At 46.6% G+C, this 27150-nt stretch overlaps 1 protein-coding gene across 4 annotated transcripts in view; it reads right to left on the bottom strand.

The window, feature by feature from the left end:
• Positions 1-27150, bottom strand: part of cadm1 (cell adhesion molecule 1) — a 265572-nt gene that overhangs the window by 27236 nt on the left and 211186 nt on the right. For 3 of the 4 annotated variants that reach the window (XM_033049924.1, XM_033049926.1, XM_033049925.1), the window contains one exon: positions 16666-16734. The exons of the other annotated variant lie outside the window; for it this stretch is intronic. In XM_033049924.1, coding sequence (XP_032905815.1) covers positions 16666-16734 — 69 coding nt within the window. The remainder of the gene's footprint in view (positions 1-16665; positions 16735-27150) is intronic. 4 annotated transcript variants of the gene reach the window in all.

Genomic DNA, 27150 nt, shown 5'->3' with positions numbered 1-27150 from the left:
CAAGTGTACGTGTTGGAAATTTCTATTTTAAAGCCTCTACAGCAAATGGGAATAAATTATCGATACCCAGGGAAGGGGAATCAATAGCCAGAAGACATAGGTTTAAGGCCAGAGGGGCAAGATTGACTCACAATCTGAGGGAAACCTTTTCTACACAAAGGTTGGTGGATGTATGGAACGAGCTGCCAGAGGAGGTAGTTGAGGCAGTACCATAACAACATCTAAATGACATTTGGACGAGTACATAGATAGGAAAGGTTTAGAGGGATATGGGTCAAATGCAGGCAGGTGGGACAGGCTTAAATAGACAATAGACAATAGGTGCAGGAGTAGGCCATTCGGCCCTTCGAGCCAGCACTGCCATTCAATGTGATCATGGCTGATCATCCACAATCAGTACCCCGTTCCTGCCTTCTCCCCATATCCCCTGACTCCGCTATTTTTAAGAGCCCTATCTAGCTCTCCCTTGAAAGCATCCAGAGAACCTGCCTCCACTGCCCTCTGAGGCAGAGAATTCCACAGACTCACCATTCTCTGTGAGAACAAGTGTTTCCTCATCTCCGTTCTAAATGGCTCACTGCTTATTCTTAAACTGTGGCCCCTGGTTCTGGTTAGATGGGTCATTTTAGCTGGCTTGAACGGGTTGGGCTGAAGGGCCTGTTTGTGTGTTGTGTGACACTCAGCACAGTAAGTGCTTGCATGCTATCGCCTGGGGGTGGGGGACTGTGTCTCTTATTGAACGTGCCACGTGGTTGTGTTAAACTTGCTAGTGTACAACAAAAAGGGGGGCTGGCGGGGTGGGGGGAGGGTTGCGGAAAACTAAGATGGACCATTGTGGACTTTAATGAATCCTTTGTAACGTTGTCGGCACCTTATACATGGCGACTCTTTGCATACCTTGTGTATGGTCTGCAACACAAAGAATTTGATTGACATGTCACATGTGATAATATAGTATCTATCTATCTATCTATCTATCTATCTATCTATCTATCTATCTATCTATCTATCTATCTATCTATCTATCTATCTATCTATCTATCTATCTATCTATCTATCTATCTATCTATCTATCTATCTATCTATCTATCTATCTATCTATCTATCTATCTATCTATCTATCTATCTATCTAGTTCTATTTCAGAAGCTAAGGTTCAGACATAAAATATTCAGGAAGGGAAAAGGAAACAAAGGTGCCTTCTGCAATACCAGTGACAGAAGGCAGCCCGTGACAACTTTCTCTGCTAAACGCTGCTTTTACGGACATCCCTTCTCAACGTGAAGGTTAAAAGTAACAGTTTGATGAATGTAGTGATAAATGGGATGAGGGATGAGTATGTCATGAGATGGTGTTCAACTCCTCCCTGATTGAGAGGGTGGGGGAACGGTTGCTTCACCTCCTAATAATCACCTTGACACCATGGCAGAGGGAAGCTGGAAAGGAGTACATTGAACAGTCTCATCTACTGGTGTTCTGACAAATGTTTTTAGAAATACTATTCAGAGCAGACAGGGGACATGTCTACCATTTACTCAACAGTGAACCCAGTTGTCAAAATGTCACACCTGGCACATGGAATCAGAACATTTAAAAGGCCTTTGGTTATGGCCTTTGAACTGTATTCAATGAGGCTAAATGCTGGCTTGGGTCAGCAGCTCATGCGTGATAGTACAAACGTGATGGGCCAAATGGCTGACTCTGTTAATTCATTGTACAATAATTTTTAGTTTAGTTTAGAGTTACAGCGTAGAAACAGGCCCATCGGCCCTCCAAGTCCACGCCGACCAGCGATCCCTGCACACTAACACTACCCTTCACACCAGGGACAATTTACAATGTTACCAAGCCCATTCACCTACAAACCTGTACACCTTTGGGAGTATGGGGGGGAACCGGAGCACCCGGAGAAAACCCACGTGGTCACATGGGGAACGTACAATCTCCGTACACACAACTCCAGGTCGGGATTGAACCCAGGCCTCTGGCGCTGTAAGGCAGCAACTCTACCGCTGCGCCACCGTGCGCCCCAATTCTATTGTCAGGTTCCCCCAGTAGATTTTAACAGCATTTAGAATGTAATTGTTGCCACAGATATAACGGAGAAATCTAAGGCTTCAGTCAGGTTTTAAGGACGTGATCTAATTATGGGGCGTGCACCCATTTAGCATTCACAATTTCATAACCAGCCTGCCGACTTTGACAGCTGTACTTACAGGATTGGATCGACTTCATGAATCCTTCTTCACCAGACATGGACAGAGATTAAATTTGACATTTGGATTTGATCCAGAGACAATTTAAACATTTTAAATGGAATGGCAATTGTGCGTGGGTGCGGATGAAATATTTTAAAGGTTGAACACACAGCAGGAGCTGCCTCATTGTAATTGCCCTGGGTGGAGAGTGACTCACTAACTCAATGGAGAACTGCTCAAAATGCCTCAGGATGGAGTTTTGTCCGTCACTTCTCGATTAGTACGGGTGTCGGCGATTCCGGGGCCAAGGCAGGAGGACGGGGTTGGGTGGAAAAGAACGATCAGCCATGCACTTGATCAAGTAGAGATGATGGGCCGAATGGCCTCTTCTGCTCCTAGAACTTATGAACATTAACTTGCCCCAAGGGTAGACAACAAGTTGAACCGTTCAAGAACTTCAGAACCACTGCTTGCATCTGTGCATGATGGTATTGAATTTTTCGACCAAAAACAGAAAACACACTGCAAATACTCAACAGGTCAGGCGGCATCTGTGGAGCAGTGGAATTAAAATCCTGAAGCATTAGTACGGAGATTGGTCTCCCGTTGGGTTGTGAAATGTACATTGCAATAATGTGTGCTATGTACGTATCACGTCCAGTTTAGCCAAGCTCTGATGGGAAGTTAGCCCCTGTTAGCCACTCAGCAGAGGTTGGAGATGAACTGTGTCCCTCAGTGCCCACACCGGTGAGAATGTCCAGCATTAACTGGCATGTCATCTCTGCAGAAGACAACAAGCTAGATGTTTCAGCTGTGACCTCCTCTGCCCGAACTTGAAAGGCATGTGGCACTCCTGATCCCGAGCTGGTGACTCTGGATCTAATCAAGGATCCACGCCCAAAATGGCCAAATGTTGGCTCTCTCCAGAGGTGAGGTGCTGCCTGACTTACCAATTACAGTCTGTTATTTTTAGTTCATATTGACTTTTGTTATTCAGGCACGAAGGCGCGCCAGTCAATTTTCAAAGGCTGAAACAGCACTTAATTTACAATTCTTCCTCCGGCACTGCTCCCCACGAGCTTCCGCTGAACAATATACTCCGAGCATGAAGGCTGGGGGTCATGCCTTGCCACTGCAATGGAGTAATTAGGCACAAGATCCCGATGTCTGGAATGGCATGAGCTAGCTTGAAGTAGCAGCTCATGGAGCAGGGACGTTACAACCTGCAAACTTCACCGCCACAAATGGTGGCAAAGAGCCCAAAAGTGAGAACCAACATTTGCAGATGTTAGGTTGGAAACACATCTACACTCAGGCCTGTGGGAGGTGTGGGAATCCCTTCCAACGGCAATGCCGGCTGGTTGGAACACCTAAGAAGACACACAGAGTGCTGGAGTAACTCAGTGGCCAGGCAGCATCTCTGGAGAACATGGATAGGCAACGTTTTGAGTCGCCTCCACCTGCCCCCCTCCACACAAGGCTGTAGAGGCCAAGTCAATAGATATTTTTTAAGGCAGAGATAGCTGCATTCTTGATTAGTACAGTTGTCAGGGGCTATGGAGAGAAAGCAGGAGAATGGGATTAGGAGGGAGAGATAGATCAGCCATGATTGATTGGCGGAGTAGACTTGATGGGCCGAATGGCCTAATTCTGCTATCACTTATAACCGTATGACCTGCCTATATTTATCAATTTCAAATATATCTGATTTGATACTGCTTTAAAACAAAATTATCTTTGACATCGACAATTAAGTTATTTTCATTTCAGGATTCACATCAGATTGAAATACTGATTTACAAGGTTAATAGGTGTCCCTCTGCAGTCAGTCTCTGGACACATGCTGGGTGGAGAAACCATTTTAGTTAAGAATAACTTAACTTTTCTCTGAAATCAGATCATCAGAGGGGAAGGGAACTTTGTGAAAAGCAGAACTTTAAATTGTGGTGAGACCTGTTCAGAGATATGTCGTGGAAACAGGCCCTTCAGCCCACTGAGTCCATGCTGACCATCAATCACCCTAGTTGCATGTTATCCCACTTTCGCATCAACTCCCTACACACTGGTGGCAATTTACAGTGGGCCAATTAACCTACAAACCCGCACGTCTTAGGAATGTGGGAGGAAACAGAAGCACGTGGTCACAGGGAGAATGTACAAACTCCACACAGACAGCGGCCGAGGTCAGGATTGAAGCCGTGTCTCTGGTGCAGTGAGGCAGCAGCTCTACCGCTGTGCCACTGTTGTTCAGCAATAAAACTCCTTCCAGGGAAAGTGCAATCTTTCGTTCACTGAAATGAGCAACGCCTTTTCTGCTTTAAACATTTAAATTGTGTGAAAACTTTAGAGCTCTCTGGAGTTGGAAGGATAATGGCTGAGCCAAATTGTCTGGGGAAAACTTCAATCAGCAGATTAGAAATTAGGCTTGAAGAAACATTTATTAAATCGGGCTTTCCTTACATGCATCGTTTAGCAAATTAAAGAGAACATTTTTGGAAGCCAGTTGACTTTGTACAGGCATCCTGTTTAATGTAATGGATGGGGTAATATTTGGATTCCTTCGAAAGAATAATTAAAAACATACATTTCTGCCTAATTTACATTACCGCATCCAGTTATTGCAAAACTTTATCAAAATAATTGGATAAATTATTAATGGCTTGTATAATAAGCTTGGGCATGAAGACCTAGCCTAAATATTTATTTTCTCTCCTTAAAAAATCAATCCTTTTATAAAGTAAATTAGATTCGCGGAATATATTTTGCTTGGCTTAATTTAATAATGAAAAACATTTAAAACACAATCAAAGCCTGAACTACAATCATTAACCGGGTGTGAACAGAATTTGTAATAAACCACATTGTGGGCTTCATGTCTTGTTAGCGTATATTAAATGTAGCACCAGAGATATCATGTCATGAGGAATAGGAGGAGAATTAAGCCATTCGGCCCATCGTCTACTCCGCCATTCAATCGTGGCTGATCTATCTCCCTCTCCTAACCCAACTCTCCTGCCTTCACCCCATAACCTCCGACACCCATACTAATCACAAATCTATCTGGCTCGGGCTTAATAATATCCACTGACTTGGCCTCCACAAGCCTCTGTGGCAAAGAATTCCACAGATTCACCACCCTGATTAAATAAATTTCTCCTCATCTCCTTCCTAAAAGAACGTCCTTTAATTCTGAGGCTATGACCTCTAGTCCTAGACTTTCCCACTCAAGGAAGCATCCTCTCCACATCCACTCTAGCCTTTCACTTTTCTGTATTTTTCAATGAGGTCCCCCCTCATTCTTCTAAACTCCAGCGAGTACAGGCTCAGTGCCGACAAATGCACAGCATCATAGATTAACCTACTCATTCCTGGGATATCGCAATATATGAATGCAGGCATGCAGCAGGAACTCATAAACCTGAGCATTGAGAGCGGCGTTTGATCAGAACGTCGTGGAGCCACATTAACGCATTAAACCCCTGTCCCACTGTACGAGTTCATTCCAAGAGTTCTCCCGAGTTTGCCCTGATTCGAACTCGGAGATTTACGATAATGGCCACTCGTCAGTACTCGGGGCTCTCGTAGACATTTTTCATCAGGTTGAAAAATCTTCACGAGTCTTCCCGTGCTTACCTGCCGTTAGCGAGTCTTCCCGAGTACCTGCCGTTAGCGCTAAGAGACGTCCCCGAGCTCCGACGTACCCGCTACGTTCATTCACCGTGCTTACCACGTGTTTGATTTTTTTTAAACTCAGGAGAGCTCTTGGAATGAACTAGCCCAGTGGGACAGGGCTATTAGGGTTTGAGATTAATGTTTCATTTTCCACTTGTAAAGCATCATTAATTGCAAAACAGTTAAGTACCATGCTCACGGCTTTAAATGATGAGCCACATTTTTAGTTTCCTTTAAAATGATGGAACAGATCACATCTGTCCTCAACGTGTCAACAAGATGGAATCCCACTATTTATCTGTATCCCTCACCGACTGTCAATGAAGAGGAGGTGATATCACTGTGAACTGATTCCTCAAACATCCATTCCTCAACGGGGAAACGCTGAAACAAGAAACACTCTTCCAACTCAGCTGCACAACCAAGGCAAGGAAATGCCAGTGGCTTTGTGGCTTCCTTCTCATAAGTTCATACGTGACAGGAGCAGCCATTCGGCCCATCAAGTCTACTCTGCCATTCAATCATGGCTGATCTATCTTTCCCTCTCAACCCCATTCTCCTGCCTTCTCCCCATCACCTCGACAACCGTACTAATCAAGAATCTATCTATCTCTGCCTTAAAAATATCCATTGACTTGGCCTCCACAGCCTTCCTTCTCACCTCCGTCAATTTTATTTAAGAGACACAGAAAAGCTGGTCCAGCGCCCAGGCACTGGCTGGTAAGAAGTTCAATGACTGAAGTTAAACCTGCAACTTTCCACCACGTCCTGTTCACCACGTCAGCCGTGAATGGGAGCCTCAGAAGCGAACCCAAGTCCATTCTCTGCGGCACCATGCATTGGAATAGATCTGTACTGCCCCCACACACCCAAGAATGGGGACCTCATTGAAACTTACCCAATAGTGAAAGGCCTGGATAGAGTGGATGTGGAGAGGTTGTTTCCACTGGTGGGGGAGTCTAGCACTAGAGGCCATAGCCCCAGAATAAAAGAACTTAGAACAGCGATAAGGAGGAATATCTTTAGTCAGAGGGCAGTGAGTCTGTGGAATCAATTGCCACAGACGGCTGTGGAGGCCAATTCAATGGATATTTTTAAGGTGGAGATTAACAGCTTCTTGAATAGTATGGGTGTCAGGGTTGATGGGGAGAAGGCAGGAGAATGAGGCTGAGAGGGAAAGATAGACCAGCCATGATTGAATGGTGGAGTAACCTTGATGGGCTGAACAGCCTCATTCTGCTGCTGGAACATATGAACATATTCCAGTGACGGGGTCCAAGTCTAGATTGGGGCCGTATAGAGTCATCCTCGGTTCCCCACCCCGACTGCCGGGGAAGGGATGGGAATCACGGATTCCCAACGTTCCTAGCCCTCGCTGTCTTGGGCAATCAGTGGATTCTGCAGGTTTGGATTAATGGAACACGACACAAGAGGCAGCCAGGCTGGGCTTGAAAACTGTCAACTCGCAGGCTCAAAGCTGAATCCCATTATTCTCAGCACCACAAGGACATGGAATGAAGATGCCATCAAGCAATTTATAATGACAGAAATGTTTTTCAATTTTTTTTTTTTTTACCCAATTCAAACTTGGGCCAACAGAAGTGTGAAGAGAACGAGCTGCTGGAATGAAGGTAACCGCTGGGTGAGAAGAGGGCTGTGACAGTGTGATTTGCACAGACACAGATGAATCGCTGCAATCTCAAAAAAGCACAAAACTATCCTGTCATAACATTCTTGCTCGTAATGAAGTGGGCGACAGGGATAAAGCACGCCTCGCGAATGATCATCAAACCATCCTGGCCGGAGTTTGGAGGTGCATTGCAGGGGTTGCGATGCAGCAAGCGGAAACGACGCAACCCTGCCGCCCACACCTGTCCGGGGTCGACACGCAGAGAACGGACAAAGTCCATGGGGATCGGGCAAGCTCACCAGTTTGTACAGAAAAAGAGGGAGAGAGAGAGAGAGCAGCCCTGTGAATGACTCCCCGGCAATTAGCGTGAACGAAAAAAAGGGGAGTTTGTTTCACGTGTTTAACGCCGGGTTGCATTTCCTCCTCGTGTAGGAAGGAACTGCAGATGCTGGTTTACACCAAAGATAAGACACAAAATGCTGGAGTAACTCAGCGGGCCAGGCAGCACCTTTGGAGAGAAGGAATGGGTACAATACCTTCTGAAAGCAAATTGACATCAACTTGCCATAACATGACTGCCTCCCACACCCTAATTCTCCAACTAGTTTCCCTGTCCACCTGATTAATTTTACTGATTGTAAGCCTCCTTGTCACCTTCCCCTCTGCTCACAATGAACAATTCCACATATCCTTTATCACTGTCTGATCTGTCCTTTTCACACTTTACCCTTTCATATCTCTAAGAAGAAGGGTCTGAAGAAGGGTAACGTCGCCTATTCCTTCGCTCCATAGATGCTGCCTCACCTGCTGAGTTTCTCCAGCATTTTTGTCTACCTATCATATCTCAGTCTCCCTCTCCCCTGACTGACTCTCAGGGGAAGAGTCTCGACCCGAAAACATCACCCATTCCTCCTCTCCAGAGATGCTGCCTGTCCCTCTGAGTTACTCCGGCATTTTGTGTCTATCTTCTGCATTTGATCCTTGATAAGTTTGAGAACGTGCCAAATAACAGGAGAATCATTGCATTTGTTGCCCAGACTAATTCACCCTCAAGCACAGCGCAGCAGCAGAGCAGGCTCAGGGTTGTCTGCACAATGAGTCTGCTGCGGACAATCAAGAGCTTCATGATTCAAGCAAATTTCCCTGTGCAACGTGACCCCACTTGTAAAAGAAATTCCTCGCACAGCAGAGAGATCGAGGGAGCGTGCACCTGTCATAAGTGATAGGAGTAGAATTAGGCCATTCGGACCATTCTACCAAGTCTTAGAATAAAGGGGAGATCATTTAAGACAGGTGAGAAAAAACTTTTTCACCCAGAGAGTTGTGAATTTATGGAATTCCCTGCCACAGAGGGCAGTGGAGGCCAAGTCACTGGATGGATCTAAGAGAGAGTTAGATAGAGCTCTAGGGGCTAGTGGAGTCAAGGAATATGGGGAGAAGGCAGGCACGGGTTATTGATAGGGGACGATCAGCCATGAATGATCACAATGAATGGCGGTGCTGGTTCGAAGGGCCGAATGGCCTCCTCCTGCACCTATTTTCTATGTTTACCCCGCCATTGAATTATGGCTGATCTATCTCTCCCTCCTTAAAGGGCCTGTTTTCAAAATGTCCAAAATGTTGCGATCAGAAAAAGGCACGACTCTTTGGGTGACTACTCATTACCAGACAGGCGTCACCCCGCGCACCTTTTTCAGGTCGCTGCTGGATTTTCAACATTTTGAAAATTTTCGGCGACCTGCTGCGACTATGACGGGTGCCGGCAAGCCGCCGAAAAAAATCGCGTAAGTGGGACAGGCCCTTACCCCATTCTTTGGATTGTGGGAGGAAACTGGAGTTCTCGGAGAAAACCTACGCGGTCACGGGGAGAACGTACAAACTCTGTACAGACAGTACAGGTAGGACCAAATGGCCTCTGTGTTGCAAACTTTTATGATAGTCATACAACATGGCGACAGACTCTTTGGCCCAATATGTCTATGTCAACCAGATTTTATAGCTGGGATAGTCACATCTGCCTGTGTCTGGCCTACAGTATATCACTCAAAACCCTTCTTATCACCTCCAAATGTCTTTTAAATGTCACCATTTTACCCAGCTCAACAAGTTTGCTCTGGCAGCTCTCGTTCCATGTACCCATCTCTGTGCAAAGAAATTGTCCCTTTGGTCTTTTTTAACCTTTGCCCTCTTGGCTTAAAGCCATGACCTCTAGCTCTGAACTCCTCCACCATCGGACAAAAGACTGTGACCATTCACCTTATCCATGCCTCTCATCATCTTGAACATCTCAATAAGATCATATTCATAACATATCGGAGCAGAATGAGACCATTCTGCCCATTGAGTCTACTCCGCCATTCAATCATGGCTGATCTATCTCTCCCTCCCAACCCCATTCTTTGGATTGTGGGAGGGAACCGAAGTTCTCGGAGAAAACCTACGCGGTCACGGGGAGAACGTACAAACTCCGTACCGACAGCACCGGTAGTCAAGATCGACCCCGGATCCCCGACACTGCAAGCGCCGTAAGGCAGCAACTTTACCGTTATGCCACCGTGCCACCCTTTGACACCTGCAATGCCCAGAGATGTGGTTAAGTCAGGTCAGTAAAGAAACCTCACAACTTCTGATCTGCATCTGGACATCGGGCAAACCTCACCTCCAGATTCAGGACAATTTCTACCCAGCTGTTATCAGGCAACTGAACCATCCTCTCACCAACTAGAGAGCAGTCCTGAGCTACTATCTACTTCAATGGAGACCCTCGGACTATCTTTGATCGGACTTTGCTGGACTTTATCTTGCACAAAGTTATTCATGTTATTCCCTTTATCAAGTATCTGTACACTGTGGCTCGATTATAATCGTGTATTGTTTTTCTGCAGACTGGTTAGCAGACAACAAAAGCTTTTCACTGTACCTCGGTACACGTGACAATAAACTAAACTCAAACCTGGCTTTACACACTGGTTTGCAGTCTCAGAACAGAGGCTATTTGGCCCGTCTCCTTTCCACCTCTAATATTCCTGAACTTCCAGTTTCCTCGGCAATATAGGCTGGGGAAAGTGGAGGAGACTCGAGTTTTTGTTTACACCACAGTCACCCAAAACCATGCCTGTCCTTCAACATGGCTTCTCCCATCCCCAATCCACCCCTAGTTCATGTTCATAAGCGATAGGAGTAGAATTAGGCCATTCGGCCCATCAAGTCTACTCTGTCATTCAATAATGGCTGATCTATCTTTCCCTCCTAACCCCATTCTCCTGCCCTCTCCCCATAACCCCTGACACCCGTACTAATTTAAAATCTATCTATCTCTGCCTTAAAAATATCCATTGACTTGGCCTCCACAGCCTTAGTGGCAATGAATTCCACAGATTCATTACCCTCTGACTAAAGAAATTCCTCCTCATCTCCTTTCTAGAAGGTACGTCCTTTAATTCTGAGGCCTCTGGTCCTAGACTCTCCCACCTGGTGCTGCTCTCCACGTTACGGATGGGAGAGTGTATTGGAAAAAAATAATCTGAAGTTTTGACTCTAAATATTTTGTCACAATGTTTTCCATTTGGGAAGTAGTTGAAAACTTACGATGGGGGGGGGGGGGGGGGGGGGGGGGGGGAGACTTGGAAGGCCACAAGAAATGGTCTCCAATCAAACTCCCTCAGTGAATAATGCTCTAAGGTTCTTTGAGGAATTCTTGTTCTGTTTACAGTTTGCCTGTAGATGTAAGCTCAGATGTGAGCCGTGGCAATGGATACATGTAAGAACCAATCAATTTTAATGTTTATGGTTAATAGCTTTTTGTATTGGCTTGAAACTGCGCTGTGTGCATGAAGCCCTCCCTCATAGGCTTTCTAACCAGAGGCTCACCAAGTACATAGACACAAAATGCCGGAGTAACTCAGCGGGTCAGGCAGCATCTCCGGAGAAAAGGAATAGGTGATTATTAGAATAAAGGGGTGGCCTTTTAAGAATGAGGTGAGAAAAAACTTTTTCACCCAGAGTTGTGAATTTGTGGAATTCCCTGCCACAGAGGGCAGCGGAGGCCAAATCACTGGATGGATTTAAGAGAGAGTTAGATCGAGCTCGAGGGGCTAGTGGAATCAAGGGACATGGGGAGAAGGCAGGCACGGGGTATTGATTGGGGACGATCAGACATGATCACAATGAATGGCGGTGCTGGCTCGAAGGGCCGAATGGCCTCCTCCTGCACCTATTTTCTATGTTTCTATGTGATGTTTCGGGTCGAGACCGTTCTTCAGACTGAGAGTCAGGGGAGAGGGATAGTAGAGATATGACAAGGTACAAGGAACAAATGAAAGAAAGGTATGAAAAGAACAAACTGCAAGGCAATTGATGATCTCCTACTGTTGACCAAGAATATCCTCAGCAGCCAAGGCCAAGTCCAAGTCACCTGTCAGCAGCATGTCGAACAAGGTCAAATATGGTGAGTTAACCATGCTACACTCCGACGCAGAAACTCTGTTCCCATACCTACATTGAAACCAGTGAGGCAAGTTCAACATGCATACCTCACTGCATCAGTGGACTGACTGACTTAAGGAGGCCATTCGGCCCACAGGGTCCTTACCAGTTGCCAGAAGAGCGATCTAGTTTGCCCTCCGGCCTGTTCTCTTTCTCACCTGCCCACAACTCCCCTTTGATTCTTTGCCACCTACCTACATCAGGGGCACACCATCGAGGAGCCTACAGGAGGCGCTGCCTCTAAAAGGTTGCCAATGTCATCCAAGACCCACACCACCCTGGCCACGCTCTCATCTCATCTACCCTTGGGTAGAAGCCTAAAAACCATGAATGCCCAGTCTTTGACACCAGGTCTTGAACATAGGTTCAATGTGAAGGGGAAAAGATTTAATAGGAATCTGAGGGGTAACTTTTCAACACAAAGGTTGGTGGGTGGAACAAGCTGCCAGAGGAGATAGTTGAGGCTGGGACTATCCCAACGTTTAAGAACCAGTTAGAGAGGCACATGGGTAGGATGGGTTTGGAGGGATATGGACCAATCGCAGGCAGGTGGGACTAGTGTACCTGGGACATGTTGGTCGGTGTTGGACCGAAGGGCCTGTTTCCACGCTGCATCACTCTATGACTATAAAAAACAAAAATGTTAACCGATTCTCCCTCCACAGTTGCCGCCTGACTGGCTGAGCTTTTCTGGCATTTTCTGTTTTTATTTCAGAATATCCAACATCTGCAGTATTATTTATTTTCATTTACCAATTCCTAGAATCTGAGCATTAAACTATTAGACAGGGTTACAGAATAATTGGAAATTTAAGTTGGAAGATGATTTGATTCAAGTTTGGTTGGGAAATTTTAAGGTAAATTTGTTGAGTGGCCATGGAGAAATTATTTTATCGGTTGGGAGTCTGGGTGAGAAATCTAACACTGAGAAGATGATAGAACACTGCAATTCTCTTCTACAATGCAATCATGAGGAAAGCTCATCAGTACCTCTACTCACTTAGATGATTGAGGAGGTTCAGTAAGCCAATGAATACTCTATTGCACCTTTACAGTAGAAAGCATAGAGACCGGTTGCATCACGGCCTGGTTTGGCACCTCGAGACTACAGAGAGGGATGGACACTGCCTGGTCCAACACGGGCACAGACCTCCTCACCATCGAAGGCATCTACAGGAGGCACTGCCTCGAAAAGGCCGCCAATATCATCAAAAAGCCACACCACCCTGGCCACGCTCTCATCTCGCTGCTACCATCAGGAAGAAGGTACAGGAGCCTTCGAACCCTAACCGCCCGGGCAGCTTCTTCCTTCATGACCAGGCTCCTGAACACGGCACAACACTAACCTCAGCAACTGTGATCGGCAATTTTAGTTGCGCTGCCGACTTTGCTTCTTGCACCATCATGATTCTATCAGTAAATTATCGCAATAACGGACCCACGCACAGCGGACACCGGTTCGAGCGGACCCAGGCTGCCGTTGCACCCGCCCCCACTTCCGCCAGTAACCCAACCAGCTGGCTCCACTCGACGTGCTTCCGGTGACGAAAGTGGGGAGAGCGAGCAGCAAGAAGCCAGCGTGAGTACCGGGTCCAACCCCGCAGCCTCGCGTGTGGGGCCCGTGGATCTGCGGCTCCCCATCCTGGCAATTCCCACTCGTTCATCCCACTCCCCCCCCCCCCTCCCCCCAACGCCGCGTCTGTTCCCTCCCTGCCTTGCGGTAAATGTTACCCCCCTCACTCGGTTATAGCGGACAATCGGCAATAACGGACACCGCGGTCCATTATAGCCAGCGTTTACTGTACCCAATATTACTGATTATTAATGTATTGTATTGCTGATTATTATATTTTATCTGTGTGTTAGAGTTCATGCAGCAAGCAAGAATGCCATGGTTCTGTTGCTGGTATGAATGATAATAAACACTCTTTGACTCTTGAGTCAATGCCCGCTGCATCTTTTAAATCCACGATTAACTGGTTTCTGTTGATGACTGATACAAACGGACATGGGGGAAGTTGTGTCATGGGTTATGCCAGTGCGGTGATCGATGGGCCCGGCTACCAGCCCCTGTTTCTGGCTGTTCTCCACCCATGGGAATTACTAATGGCTTCCTTGGATTTCACAAACTCCAAGGGAATATGCCTTAAAAGCATAAATTTTCATAGGGCCAGCAACCTAATTATTAAAAACAAGACCTGCCCGTCTCTCTCCTCATCGACTCAATCTTCCTCGGATAAAAACAATATGCTGATGGAGCTGGACAGGTTTCAAGATTAAATTTCTGTGCTAATATCTACTCGGTGCCTTACTGAGAGTTTAGCTGAGTCTTGTATTTGTCAGCTTCCAGCAGCCCCAGCGATTACCACAGAACTGCCACCAATGCTCTGATGGCCCCAGATATCTACAAAAATGCTCCCCCCCCGTCATGCTCTGTAACTCTTGTCACAGTAGGGAAGGGGGAGGGGGGACCCCTTTCACAAAGACAAGGTCAGTAACCAAAGGGTGAGTAACTATAGGCAAGGGTCAGTAACTATAGGCAAGGGTGAGTAACTAAAGGCAAGGGTGAGTAACTAAAGGCAAGGGTGAGTAACTATAGGCAAGGGTCAGTAACTATAGGCAAGGGTCAGTAACTATAGGCAAGGGTCAGTAACTAAACGCCATGGTGAGTAATTAAAGGCCAGGGTGAGTAATTAAAGGCAAGGGTGAGTAACTATAGGCAAGGGTCAGTAACTATAGGCAAGGGTCAGTAACTAAAGGCCAGGGTGAGTAATTAAAGGCAAGGGTGAGTAACTATAGGCAAGGGTCAGTAACTATAGGCAAGGGTCAGTAACTATAGGCAAAGGTCAGTAACTATAGGCAGGGGCCAGTAACTAAACGATCAGTAACTAAAGGCCAGGGTGAGTAACTAAAAGCAAGGGTCAGTAACTATAAGTAGGGGTCAGTAACTAAAGGCCAGGGTGAGTAACTATAGGCAGGGGTCAGTAACTAAAGGCCAGGGTGAGTAACTATAGGCAGGGGTCAGTAACTAAAGGCCAGGGTGAGTAACTATAGGCAGGGATCAGTAACTAAAGGTCAGCGTGAGTACATAAAAGGATCTGCAAGCATTTCAAATAAGACATCCTGTGTCTCTGAAGAATGGTCTCCAAGCGACACAACGACTCTGCTTCTCGCTCACAGCTGCAGACCGACCTGCTGAGTATTTCACCGTGTTTCCCATTTTTATCTTAGATTTCCAGCATTTGTAGTTGACTTTCATGAGTTTGAAAAACTCAATTTCTGCTGGGATGGATATGATGGACCAAATGGCCTCTGTGTTGCGAACTTTTATGTAAGAGTCATACAGCATGGGAACAGACTCTTTGGCCCAATATGTCCATGCCGACCAGATTTTATAGCTGGGAAGGTCACATCTGCCTGTGTTTGGCCCATATCACTCGAAACCCTTCCTATCAAGTACCTTTGGACATTTGGTCTTTTAAATGTCACCATTGTACCCAGCTCAACAAGTTTGCTCTGGCAGCTCGTTCCATGTACCCATCTCTGTGCAAAGAAATGTCCCTCTGGTTTTTAACCTTCCTTCTCTTAGCTTAAAGCCCTCTAGCTCTGAACCCCTCCACCCTCCGACAAAAGACTGCGACCATTCACCTTATCCATGCCTCTCATCATCTTGTACATCTCAATAAGATCATGTTCGTAACTTATTGGAGCAGAATGAGACCATTCTGCCCATCAAGTCAACTCCGCCATTCAATCATGGCTGATGTATCTTTCCTTCTCAACCCCATTCTCCTGCCTTCTCCCCATAACCCCTGACACCCGTACTAATCAATAATCTATCAATCTCCACCTTAAAATTATCCATTGTCCTGGCTTCCACGGCCTTCTGTGGCAACGAATTCCACAGATTCACCATCCTCTGACTAAAGTAATTCCTCCTCTCAGGATAACCTCTCAGCTCCATGGAAAAACATCCCTGCCTAGACAACCTCTCCTTACATCTCAAGCCCTCGATTCCAGGTAATACCTTGATGAATCTTTTCTGCACCTTTCCAGCTTAATGACATCCTTCCCATGGCAAGCCAACCAGAACTGCACCAACACCCCAAATGTGGCCTTTGATCTCAAGCTTATTGTCTTTTAAAGGAGTGCGGATGCTCTATTTTTCAGATGGCTGTACATCTCCCTCGGAGGAAGGAAGGAGATTCATTCCTGAGTCTGACATTCGATGTTGCAATCCTGAAGCTCTGCCAGCCAGGTCTCCAATTAGCGAAAAACACAAAGTGCTGGAGGAACTCAGCGGGTCAGTCAGCATCTGTGGAGGGAGTGGGCTGACGATGTTTTGGGTCTGGACCCTTCTTTAGACTGGTAAGAGTATTGGGGAGAAGCAGGAAAGGACTCCCCTTAACCTCATCATTCTGACGAAGGATCCCCACCCGAAACGCCATTATGTCCATTCCCTCCATAGATGCTGCCTGACCGGCTGAGTTCCTCCTACCCAGAGTTCCTCCAGCACTGTGTGTTTTCCGTCAAGATTCCAGCATCTGCAGTTCCTTGTGTCTCAGTTTTAGGGTTCATTTTAGACTTGTACAAACTGCTGAGCTTTCATTGCACAGAAAGAGTTCATAGAAAGTCAAGAGCAGCATTGAGGTTAAAAGCAAAATGGCTGTGGGTACTGTACCTTGAGAGATGGTTGGCATGTTTGTGGAGGTGATGGTGGTTGTTGTGGGAAGTGGGGTGGTGGGTACATCTAGATGGTAAAAAGGAAAAAAATAAATAAAAACACACATGATATACACAACATTTCTCACATGAAATCACAAAAAACTAAAAACCAAAAGTTTACTAATGAAAAGTAAATACTATTTATTGGGGGTTCGTCTGATGGCTTTCTCAACAGAGTTGTCCTCCTTTTCCCAAGTCACCAGGCCTCAACTGCCCAGAACTGGCCAAACATTCCAAGGCAAGAAAATGTCAGTAAATAGTTAAGTGTGAGGTTGGTGTCAAAGTGTTCTGGCCATTGAAGGACCTTTAGACTTAGGAGTTTGGAGATACAGCATGTAAACAGGCCCTTCGGCCCACTGAGTCCGCACCGACCAGCCATCCCCGCACACTAACACTATCCTACACACTTGGGACAATTTACAATTTTACCAAAGCCAATTAACCTACAAACCTGTACGGCTTTGGAGTGTGGGAGGAAACCGGAGCACCTGGAGAAAACCCACTCACTGCACACTGGCGGTCCTCCAATATTTAGTTGACCTTAGTTTAGGGATACAGCGCGGAAACAGGATCTTTGGCCCACCGAGTCTGCGCCGACCAGCAATCCCCGAACACTAACACTATCCTACACACACTAGGGACAATATTACAATTTTACCAAACTAATGAGCCGACAAAGTCGTACATCTTAGATGTGCTGGATGGATGTCTTTGGCCCCCAACTCTACCTCCATCACCCATCCCCGCACTGACTCCTCGTAAATCTTCTCTGCACCCTTTCCAGCTTGACAATATCTGTCCTACGACATTCTCCATTCTAACTACATTTTCCAGCCTCTCCTCCATTGGAAGCTGATCCTCAGCTCAATCTACGGGCGGCACGGTGGCGCAGTGGTAGAGTTGCTGCCATACAGCGCCAGAGACCCGGGTTCGATCCTCATTATGGGTGCTATCCGTACGGAGTTTGGACGTTCTGCCCGAGACCCGCGTGGGTTTTCTCCGGGTGCTCTGCTTTCCTCCCACACTTCAAAGACGTACAAGTTTGTAGGTTAATTGGCTTCGGTAAAAAATGTTAATTGTTTCTCGTGTGTAGGATAGTGCTAGTGTGCGGGGATCACTGATTGGCACGGACTCGGCAGGGCCGAAGGGCCTGTTTCCTACAAACTAAACTCTCTAATTGCCCATTAGCAGAGAGGGCATTTCCAATCCTCACTTCTCCCACCGTTCCTGGGTCTGCTGCCGCCAAACCTCCAGCACCAACTCCAGACCTGACTGAGGCCTTTGCTGAGGGAAGCTTCCTAAAGCCAAGCCTATCCTTGGCCCCTCTGTAACTTGGCCCTCAAACCAAACTCACAGCACTGCTATAGGGTCGCTCAATATCAAGCCAATTACCAATAACAAGTTTTAAAAAAAAGACACAAAGTGCTGGAGTAACTCAGCGAGTCAGGCAGCATCTTTGGAGAACAAGGATGGGTGACGTTGTGACGCTTTAGGTCGGGACTTTTACTCAGACTGATTGTGGTGGGACTGGGAGGGCAGGAAGCTTGAACAGAGGAGGGGGCATGCCAAAGCCTGGCGAGTGATAGGTGGATACAGGTGAGGGGAGGAGGGGAGGTTGATAGGCAGACGGTTGGACAAAGGCCAGAGAAGACAGAAGGTGTGAGATAAGGACTCTGAGGACTCATTGACAAGTTGATTGTCAGTTCAGCAGTGGACTGATGGATGGCCAAGGGACGTGGCCAGGCAATGCTGATTAATGGGCAGCTCGGCCAAACTGGGAAGTGTTTTTATGCAGCAACAGCATAAGCAGCATTTGGCAGCATGAGATAATTAAACGTTCTAATGCAGCACTGGGCAATAAGATCGAGTACCGTCAACAGTGCATTATGCTTCCTCCTTAACTTTGGATTGACAAATGCATGTAGATGATTATTAGTGAAGGTCCATTAATCAAATATCACTTCTCTTACTCTGGGTCATGTGTGCAAATGTTGTGAACTCCTCAAACAGATACTAAGTGCATTTGTCTAAATATTTGAATTGTTGAAATATAAAGTATTCAGAGTATTGAGTATAGAAGTTGGGAGGTCAAGTTACATATGAGGTTAGTGAGGCCAGATTTATTGTGTTCAGTTTTGGGCACCGTCAAAGGAAAGATATTGTCAAGTTGGAAAGGGTGTAGAGAAGAATTACGAGGATGTTGCCAGGACTCGAGGGCCTGAGCTATAGGGAGAGGTTAAGCAGACGAGGACTGTATTACCTGGAGCGCAAGAGGATGAGGGGTGATATTATGTACAAAATCATAAGAGGAATAGATCAGGTAGACACATAGAGTCTCTTGCCCAGAGTAGAGGAATCGAGAAGCAGAGGACATGCTAAAGGTGAGGGGGGGGAAAGATTTAATAGGAACCCGAGGGGTAAACTTTACATACAAAGGGTGGTGGGTGTATGGAACGTGCTGCCGGAGGAAGTAGTTGAGGTAGGTGCTATTGCAATGTTTAAGAAACATTTGGACAGGTACATGGATAGGTCAGGTTTAGAGGGATATGGGCAAATGCAGGCAGGTGGAACTGGTGTAGATGGGACATGTTGGTCAGTGTGGGTTTGTTGGGCCGAAGGGCCTGTTTCCACGCTGTATTGACTCTGTCATTCTAAGTAGCTTGCCCCAAGTTTCTAGGAGTTTGTGGGCGGTCTCGGTGAGGCGGGGAGGGTCTGCGGCCCCAGTAATAGCAATGGTGTAGTATCTGCCACACCTTGTGGGAGGGTTGGGGCCCCTGGTTCACAGGGCAACAACCGAGCTGCTGTTGAGAAAGCCACCAGACAAAATCACTAACATCAAATGGTAGGGGGTGTCGTTGATTTTTAAAAGGGGAGGGAGGGAGGGAGGGGGGAAAACAAAACCAGGACATCCAGCTGAGAGTTACTCAAATAAAAAGCGATGGTGGAAATCGTCAGGCAGCAGGAGTTTGAGCAATGGAGATGGACTTTCATGAAATGATCTTTCCCCACTCTGCAGATTGACATTGGTTGCGTCGTAGGTTGCAACATTTCCCAGAGCGTCGGATGCCCGTTGCAGCAACCCTCTCATCGCAGCGAGTTATTCAAACCATTAACCTCCCTTGCACCCACTCATGTCCTCAGGGAGATATCGAGGCTCTTCACAAACAAGCACCACTTTACATCATCGGCAATACCGTTTACCAATGGAGAGCGTTAAATGAGGGGTGATTTCACTTGTTCGTGGAGCTGTTTCGCCAGCTGGGACATCCAGGCAAGAAGGAGACAGAAATGCATTTGGAAATAAACACAGGAGCCAACAGACAAAGATATATGGATGGCTTTATCCAGGTTACACTAAAACCCCTGTGTGAGCCATTAACACAGTGGAAACTGATGACACTAAGATCTGCAACTGCACACAGCTGCAGAAGTCACCACGAAAAAAAGATCTTGTGCAAAATGTACGTCAAATGTTTGCATTCATCTCTCCAACAAAATATATGTTGTGCAGGATACTTGGCTGATTTTCTTGCTGTGAATTGATAAGACCTTTGAGTAAACTGTTAGCGTAAAAACGTGCAGCAATTCTCAGGAAGGTATTAAGACGTAACTTTCATCATGTTAAAATTGCAACATTTCTCTGTCAATCAGTTAAAAAAATTATATTTTCTTTTTGAATGATCGCTGTGAACTTATTCTGCAAGCACAGCAGTCCTGCGAGTATTTTGAAAACAATAAATTTGACTCCCAGTTATCTCATAGGCAATGACAATAGAATATAATGCTTAACACAAATTGGAAGAAAAAGAGTGGATTGAATCAGCTGTCTTTCAAACACATCCAATTAATTTTAGGTTTAGACACTTTGTTCTGTAACCCATTAAAAAAAAAGGCAAACGTGTTAATAAGAATAATTTACATTATCGATGGTATTTTCCCCGTTTGTTTAAATGGCAAACACTAATTGCCCAGGTGGATGTCCGGGGTGGGGATGTGAGCTGACAGCGTTAGGGAGCTGCTATTAACATGCACAACTGAACGTGGAGCACCGCTGGGTTAATGATCATCTCACCGGCAATGCTAATTTAGCTTTGCTCACTCTCCTGCCTCGGCAACTCTTCCTAGTCAGTAATCCTCGCACAATCACCACTGACATTCATTCACAGGAATTATATCAGCACGGGAACAGCAACAATGGACGCTAATCTGGCTGCTCTCGGCAAATGCGGACTGATTTCAACACCTTTTCATCGCCCAAGATGGACTGGAATGGAGACCAGCGTGGAAACAGGCCCTTCAGCCCATCGAATCCCTGCTGGCCATCAGCCACCCATTTACATCGACACTAATTCCTCCTATTTTATTTCTCCACGTTCACATCAGCACCCCGCCTGATTCCATCCCTCACCTACACGCTGGGGGAAACATTACAGCAGTCAATAAACTCTCTGAACTATAGGGTGATTTCACGAAAGGTCACTGGAGCGTAGATCCGCACCCACGTGACCGAAAATTTTAACTGGAGTACATGCGTCACTTCCGGTACATGTTAGTGAATGGGAAAACACGCACTTTCACACCCGTTAAAAACATCGAAAACGGCCAGTTTTTGAGCTGCAATTAACTGTGCCAGTCGGGGTGACCGTGAGGCACAGCTACCTAAATTTACAGTCCAAAAAAAAGATAGAAACTAAGGTAAATTCAAGAGGGAGCTGAAGGTGTCAAAACAGCGGAAGTGCTTAGCGGACATTTGCCGTGGAGATTTAAAGATCCAAAATATCGGGAATTATCGCGTTTGCTCGCTGCATTTCATCAAAAGTAAGGCATTATTGACTTTTTATCTTTATTCATTTGTTATATGAAAAGTATTAAAAGTTAAAAATCTGTCAGTAAAATTTGCAAAATCGCCCATGATTCTCAAGTGGGTTTTAACATGCAAAATGAAAACGCTTCTGAAGCTCCATTTACCATTTAAATAATCGTAAACTATCAATGCGTTTTGAAATAAATTGATAAATGGGATAATTGTCAGCTGTTAGTTGGACAAAAGCAGGACATTTTATTATTTGCCAAAATATATTTCTCAATGTTTCTTGTTTAAAGCCTGCACAATCACCCAAACTACTTATTTATTTATTTATCAACTAATAACAGACAAGCCTGCAGCATGGAATGATGTCAACAATCCTGATTGGGCACCCACTGTGAGCAGGATAGACAATGTGCACAAGAACGCCATCAACTTGCAGAGCAATAGATGCTTGAGCTGCAACCAAATCTGCTTTAATACTCTCTTCTTGTTGCACGTGCATGGCGTTCCCATTCCTTAGCTTGCATCTCAGTAAAATTTATTTCAAAACGCATTGATAGTTTACGATTATTTAAATGGTAAATGGGGCTTCAGAAGCGTTTTCATTTTGCATGTTAAAACCCACCTGAGAACCATGGGCGATTTTGCAATTTTACTGACGGATTTTTAACTTTTAATACTTTTCATATAACAAATGAATAAAGAAAAAAAGTCAATAATGCCTTACTTTTGATGAAATGCAGCGAGCAAACGCGATAATTCCCGATATTTTCGATCTTTAAATCTCCACGGCAAATGTCCGCTAAGCACTTCCGCTGTTTTGACACCTTCAGCTCCCTCTTGAATTTACCTTAGTTTCTATCTTTCTTTTGGACTGTAAATTTAGGTAGCTGAGCCTCACGGTCTCCCCGACTGGCACAGTAAATTGCAGCTCAAAAACTGGCCGGTTTCGATGTTTTTAACGGGTGTGAAAGTGCGTGTTTTCCCATTCACTAACATGTACCGGAAGTGACGCATGTACTCCAGTTAAAATTTTCGGTCACGTGGGTGCGGATCTACGCTCCAGTGACCTTTCGTGAAATCACCTTATACAATGTTGGGGTGATACTGGAGCACCTTGGAGAAACCTATGTGATGTGCAAACTCCACATAGGCAGCAGGGATTGAACCCGGGGTCACTGGCGCTGTCAGGCAGCGGCTCTACCAACTGCGCCACCAAGCCCCACAGCACTAAGAGAGGCCGATAGTTTTAGAGGGTTACTGAGCTGGGTTTCGCTTGCAACAGTCAGCACACATACGACAACCAGCGTGCGTGAGGGGAGAGTGGAGGCTCCGTATCAATTCCGAGAGGCTGGGAAAACATCAGGCATTAAAATGTTAAAACGCTGTCGACAGGCTCAGAGCAAACTCCCGCTGATCCTGGGATAAACGGTGCAGCAAGTGGGTGACTGACGTTAGTGGCAATCTCAGCTTGCAGGCTGGTTTTCGTGGGGAAGTGGAGAGGTGAGTTTGAAATGGTTGGGCAGTGCTCTCTCAGCCGGTTATGAATGACAAGAGATCACAGCACAGCAGCACAGAGCCGCATTTATACTCGACGTTCCAGCTGAAACTGACGGCAGGAGAACTCTGGTCAATTTTACACAGACACGTTGACTGAGCACTTACACAGCGAGGCAGCGACCTGTGGAAGGGGGATAGTACATTTGCAACAATATCAAAACCACAACCTTTCTCACCTTGCTTCGGACAACAGAAGGAACAGATTATTTTTTAATTGGAAAGAAATGCCGTCGGAATATAGATTCTGTAGAAACCAAATGAGCTCACAACGCATGTTAGACAGTACATTGCAGTCAATGAAGGAAGACTCTAATGAAAATTAGGACAGGTTGAATCGAGCCGCACTTTGTAGTTAGTTAGGTTGGCACGTTAAATTTGAGAAGCCGTTGCCACAATACCGTCGAATTGCATAGTCATACAGTGTGGAAACAGGCCCTTCGGCCCAACTTGCCCACACTGGCCAACATGTACCCGCTACACTAGTCCCGCCTGCCTACGTTTGGCCAATATCCCGCCAAACCAGTCCAATCCATGTACCTGTCTGACTGTTTCTTAAACGTTGGGATAGTCCCTGCCTCAATTACCTCCTCTGGCAGCTCATTCTATAGACCCACCACCCTTTGTGTGAAAATGTTACCCCTCATATTCCGATCAAATCTTTTCCATTGCAGGGCGTAAAAATGCCAGGATTGCCGCGATCCGTAATGTGCATGACTTTCCCCTCTTCCTGTTATATAGATCAGAGCAGGACGGATGTCACCAATTACCAGTCTGACAGCAGCCAGCTGTTAGTGAGGCAGAGTGAGGTCGTTTCAGCTGGAAATGGCCATTATCCAGAGTGGGCTGATGGTGCCTGTTCAATATCGGGGCCCAACCATTTGATGCACAGGGCTTAATTTGCACAAAGTGCTCCAGTAATAGGCTTCATCTGAAGTGCTGGCACTAGAAGCCACGAGGCTAAGATGCAGAATCCTCGACATCAGAAATGCCACTGGGGTGCAGGCAATTACTGGCTGCGATTGTTCGGAGAAGGCAATTTAGGGTGAGCGTTCTCTCACTCAGGTATTTTCTGTTTCGTTCCACTAACGAATCGGGTCTCTTTCAGATGTGAAGGGAGGAACTGCAGATGCTGATTTAAACCGAAGACAGACACAAAAAGCTGGAGTAACTCAGCGGGTCAGGCAGCATCTCTGGGGAAAAGGAATAGCTGACGTTTCAGGTCGAGACCCTTCTTCAGACACTCACTCATTCAGATGTTGAGTGCTTCCTTTGTCAGCAGCAGACTTTTGGGGGTGATGTCACGGGAAGTGCATGACCTCAGGCCGATTTTGTTACTGTGAATCAGACAGGGTTTGCGATTACTGCCTCCCTTTCACTGACAGGCCACACACAGCCCTGTCTGCCTGGGACACCTCTGTGTACAGGATTGGACAAAGTATTGTTCCGCTGTAGGTATTCCTTAGCAGCACAGTCTGAGTCATCTTCCGCTCAGCGCAGGAGACCTGGGTTCGATCCTGACCGGGGGTGCTGTCTGTACAGACTTCACTGTGGATTGTCACCATGTCGTGGTGGAGAAGCTTGTGTGGTCCTGAAATCCTGAGAGCGATGTGGAGCTACGACCTGGTAGGGCCACCCATGGCGGTAAGGTCGAGGGGGCAGGTCTCTGACAAAGAGCAATCCAACCAAGAACTCAATGGTGGAACAGGCGGAGGACGATGGCTGACTTTAGTGGAGCGTCACAACGGCTGGGAAGGCGGATGAAGGCTGCAGCAGAAAAGGGTCTCCGGTCGTCTTGGACTCCATGCCACTGGATCCTGACCCAGATCTGTCAAGGACCGTGGGGTGGCTGTCTGTGCACCAGTCTCCCCAAGTTAAACAAAGTCACGCACAGGCGTCCTCCACGAGGGGACAGTCATACTGGTTTCGAGTGACCGCCGACGATGATGATGATGATGATGATGTCCATGCAGTTTGTACGTGACCAGCGTGGGTTTTGTCCGCCTGCTCCGGGCAACAGGACATGTCGGGACTCACCGGCTGCCTGATGCCTGCTCCAGTAAAGATGCCATGAAGCTGGAGATGGAGCGGATGATGTCTGCGCGGATGTCGCCAGGACTTGAGGGCCTGAACTACAGGGAGAGGTTGGGCAAGCTACGTCTTTAGTTCTTGGAGCACAGGAGGCTGAGTGGTGACCTTATAGAGGTGTATAAGATCATGAGGCGAATAGGCACAGAGTCTTTTGTCCAGGGTCGGGGAATCCAGAACCAGAGGACATGGGTTAAGGTGAGAGGGGATATATTTTATAGGGACAACTTTTCCACACAGGGTGTGGTGGATATGTGGAACATGCTACCAGAGGAGGTAGTCGAGGCAGGTACTATCACAGCATTTACAAGGCATTTGGACAGGTACATGGATCGGAAAGGTTTCGAGGAATAGGGTCCAAACCCTAGCAGGTTGGACTAGCGTAGCTGGGACATCATGGACGAGTTGGGCCGAAGGGCCTGTGTGACTGCGACTGTGGGTCATCGCATAAATATTCCGTTCACCAGAACAGGGTGAGGATCATCTTGGAATCGAGCTCCGTGTCTGGCTGAAGCTCGATGTGTAGTGCCCTGCGGCAGATTGCATCGATGATGCCTCTCCATAAATGTAAGTAGTTTTGTCAAATGCTGCGGTGAGTTCCTGCAGTACTGGAGGAGTTACGCCGTGGTGTAAGAATGCTACAGTCTCCGAGAGCCCCCTGCGACTGACGTCACCCCAGATAATCCGCTGCAGAGATTACTGAGAAAAACTAATGGTTCTCAGACTCGCGATGAAGAGAAATGTTTTGGAAAAGCATTTTCCCCAAAAATGAATCCCACGGAGGCATCTCTTAAGGTCATAAGGAATAGGAGTAGAATTAGGTCATTCAGCCCATCAAGTCTACTGCACCTTCCATTCATGGCTGATCTATCTCTCTCTCCTAACCCCATTCTCCGGCCTTCTCCCCATAATACCTGACACCCGCACTAATCAGGAACCTATCTATCTCTGCCTTAAAAATATCCATTGACGTGGGCTCCACAGCCTTCCACAGATTCACCACCCTCCACAGATTCACCACCCTCCACAGATTCACCACCCTCTGACTAAAGGAATTTCTCCTCCTCCTCCTTCATCGATCAAGCTGATTACACCCGTCCTTCTTTGCACTGGCTTATAACATGAGCCTTGCCCGGAATTGAGGTGTATTTTGTGTGTGCGCTGCGTTTCGTTTGGACCTTACAGTTTGCAGAGAGTCTCCCAGCTTTGCTGCAGGGACGTGTTGCAACATGCCACGGAGAGGGAACTGCAGTGGGGCCCATGCATCTCACAGCGCCCGCAATACAAACATGCATGTACTCCATGCAATACAACGCATGCAAGCAGTTTCAAGGCTCAGATTGTTATAAACCACTTCATCTTTGACTGCTGTCCAACTCACAGGGCAAGCACCGTTTGGAAGAAAAGGTGTATGACCAGCGACATAAATGACTTTTATTAGTGGTGGTGTTAAAGGGCGGATTGGGTTTGGTAACCTGGTGGTTTAACTGGTGTGAGACCACCAGGCGGACAGCTAACGGGTGATTTCCAGGGTGCCCATCGTGGGTTCTCCTTAGGCTGAACCTGGTCCATAATCAGCTGGCCTGTGGCCATTTCATTTCAACTGGTGAGGGGGAGAGGGAGGTGGATTGGATGGGGTGCATAACGTCCCCTTGTCAGAGGGAGATAGGGAGCAGGTCACAACCACTCCAACCATGCTGTGGACCGCTGTGTCTATATCAGGGGCCAGAGGGGCAAATAATGCCTGTAATGCTGCTTGGGTTCTAATTGGAATTCACAGATTAAATCTATCTTCACACCACCAAAAGATATTTAATTTTATTTAGCCGGAGTGATGGGGGGGATAGATCGGGTAAATGCACATTTACCCAGAGCAGGGGAGTCAAGAACCAGAGGACATAGGTTTAATGTGAGGGGGGAAAGATTTAATAGGAACCATCGATCACACATTCACACTAGTTCTATGTTGTCCCACCTGCGCATCCA

Source organism: Amblyraja radiata, chromosome 33, assembly GCF_010909765.2.
Source record: "Amblyraja radiata isolate CabotCenter1 chromosome 33, sAmbRad1.1.pri, whole genome shotgun sequence".
NCBI classification, from domain to species: Eukaryota; Metazoa; Chordata; class Chondrichthyes; order Rajiformes; family Rajidae; genus Amblyraja; species Amblyraja radiata.
The sequence above is the reverse complement of the archived record's forward strand: the minus strand, read 5'-3'. Positions and strand labels throughout refer to the sequence as shown.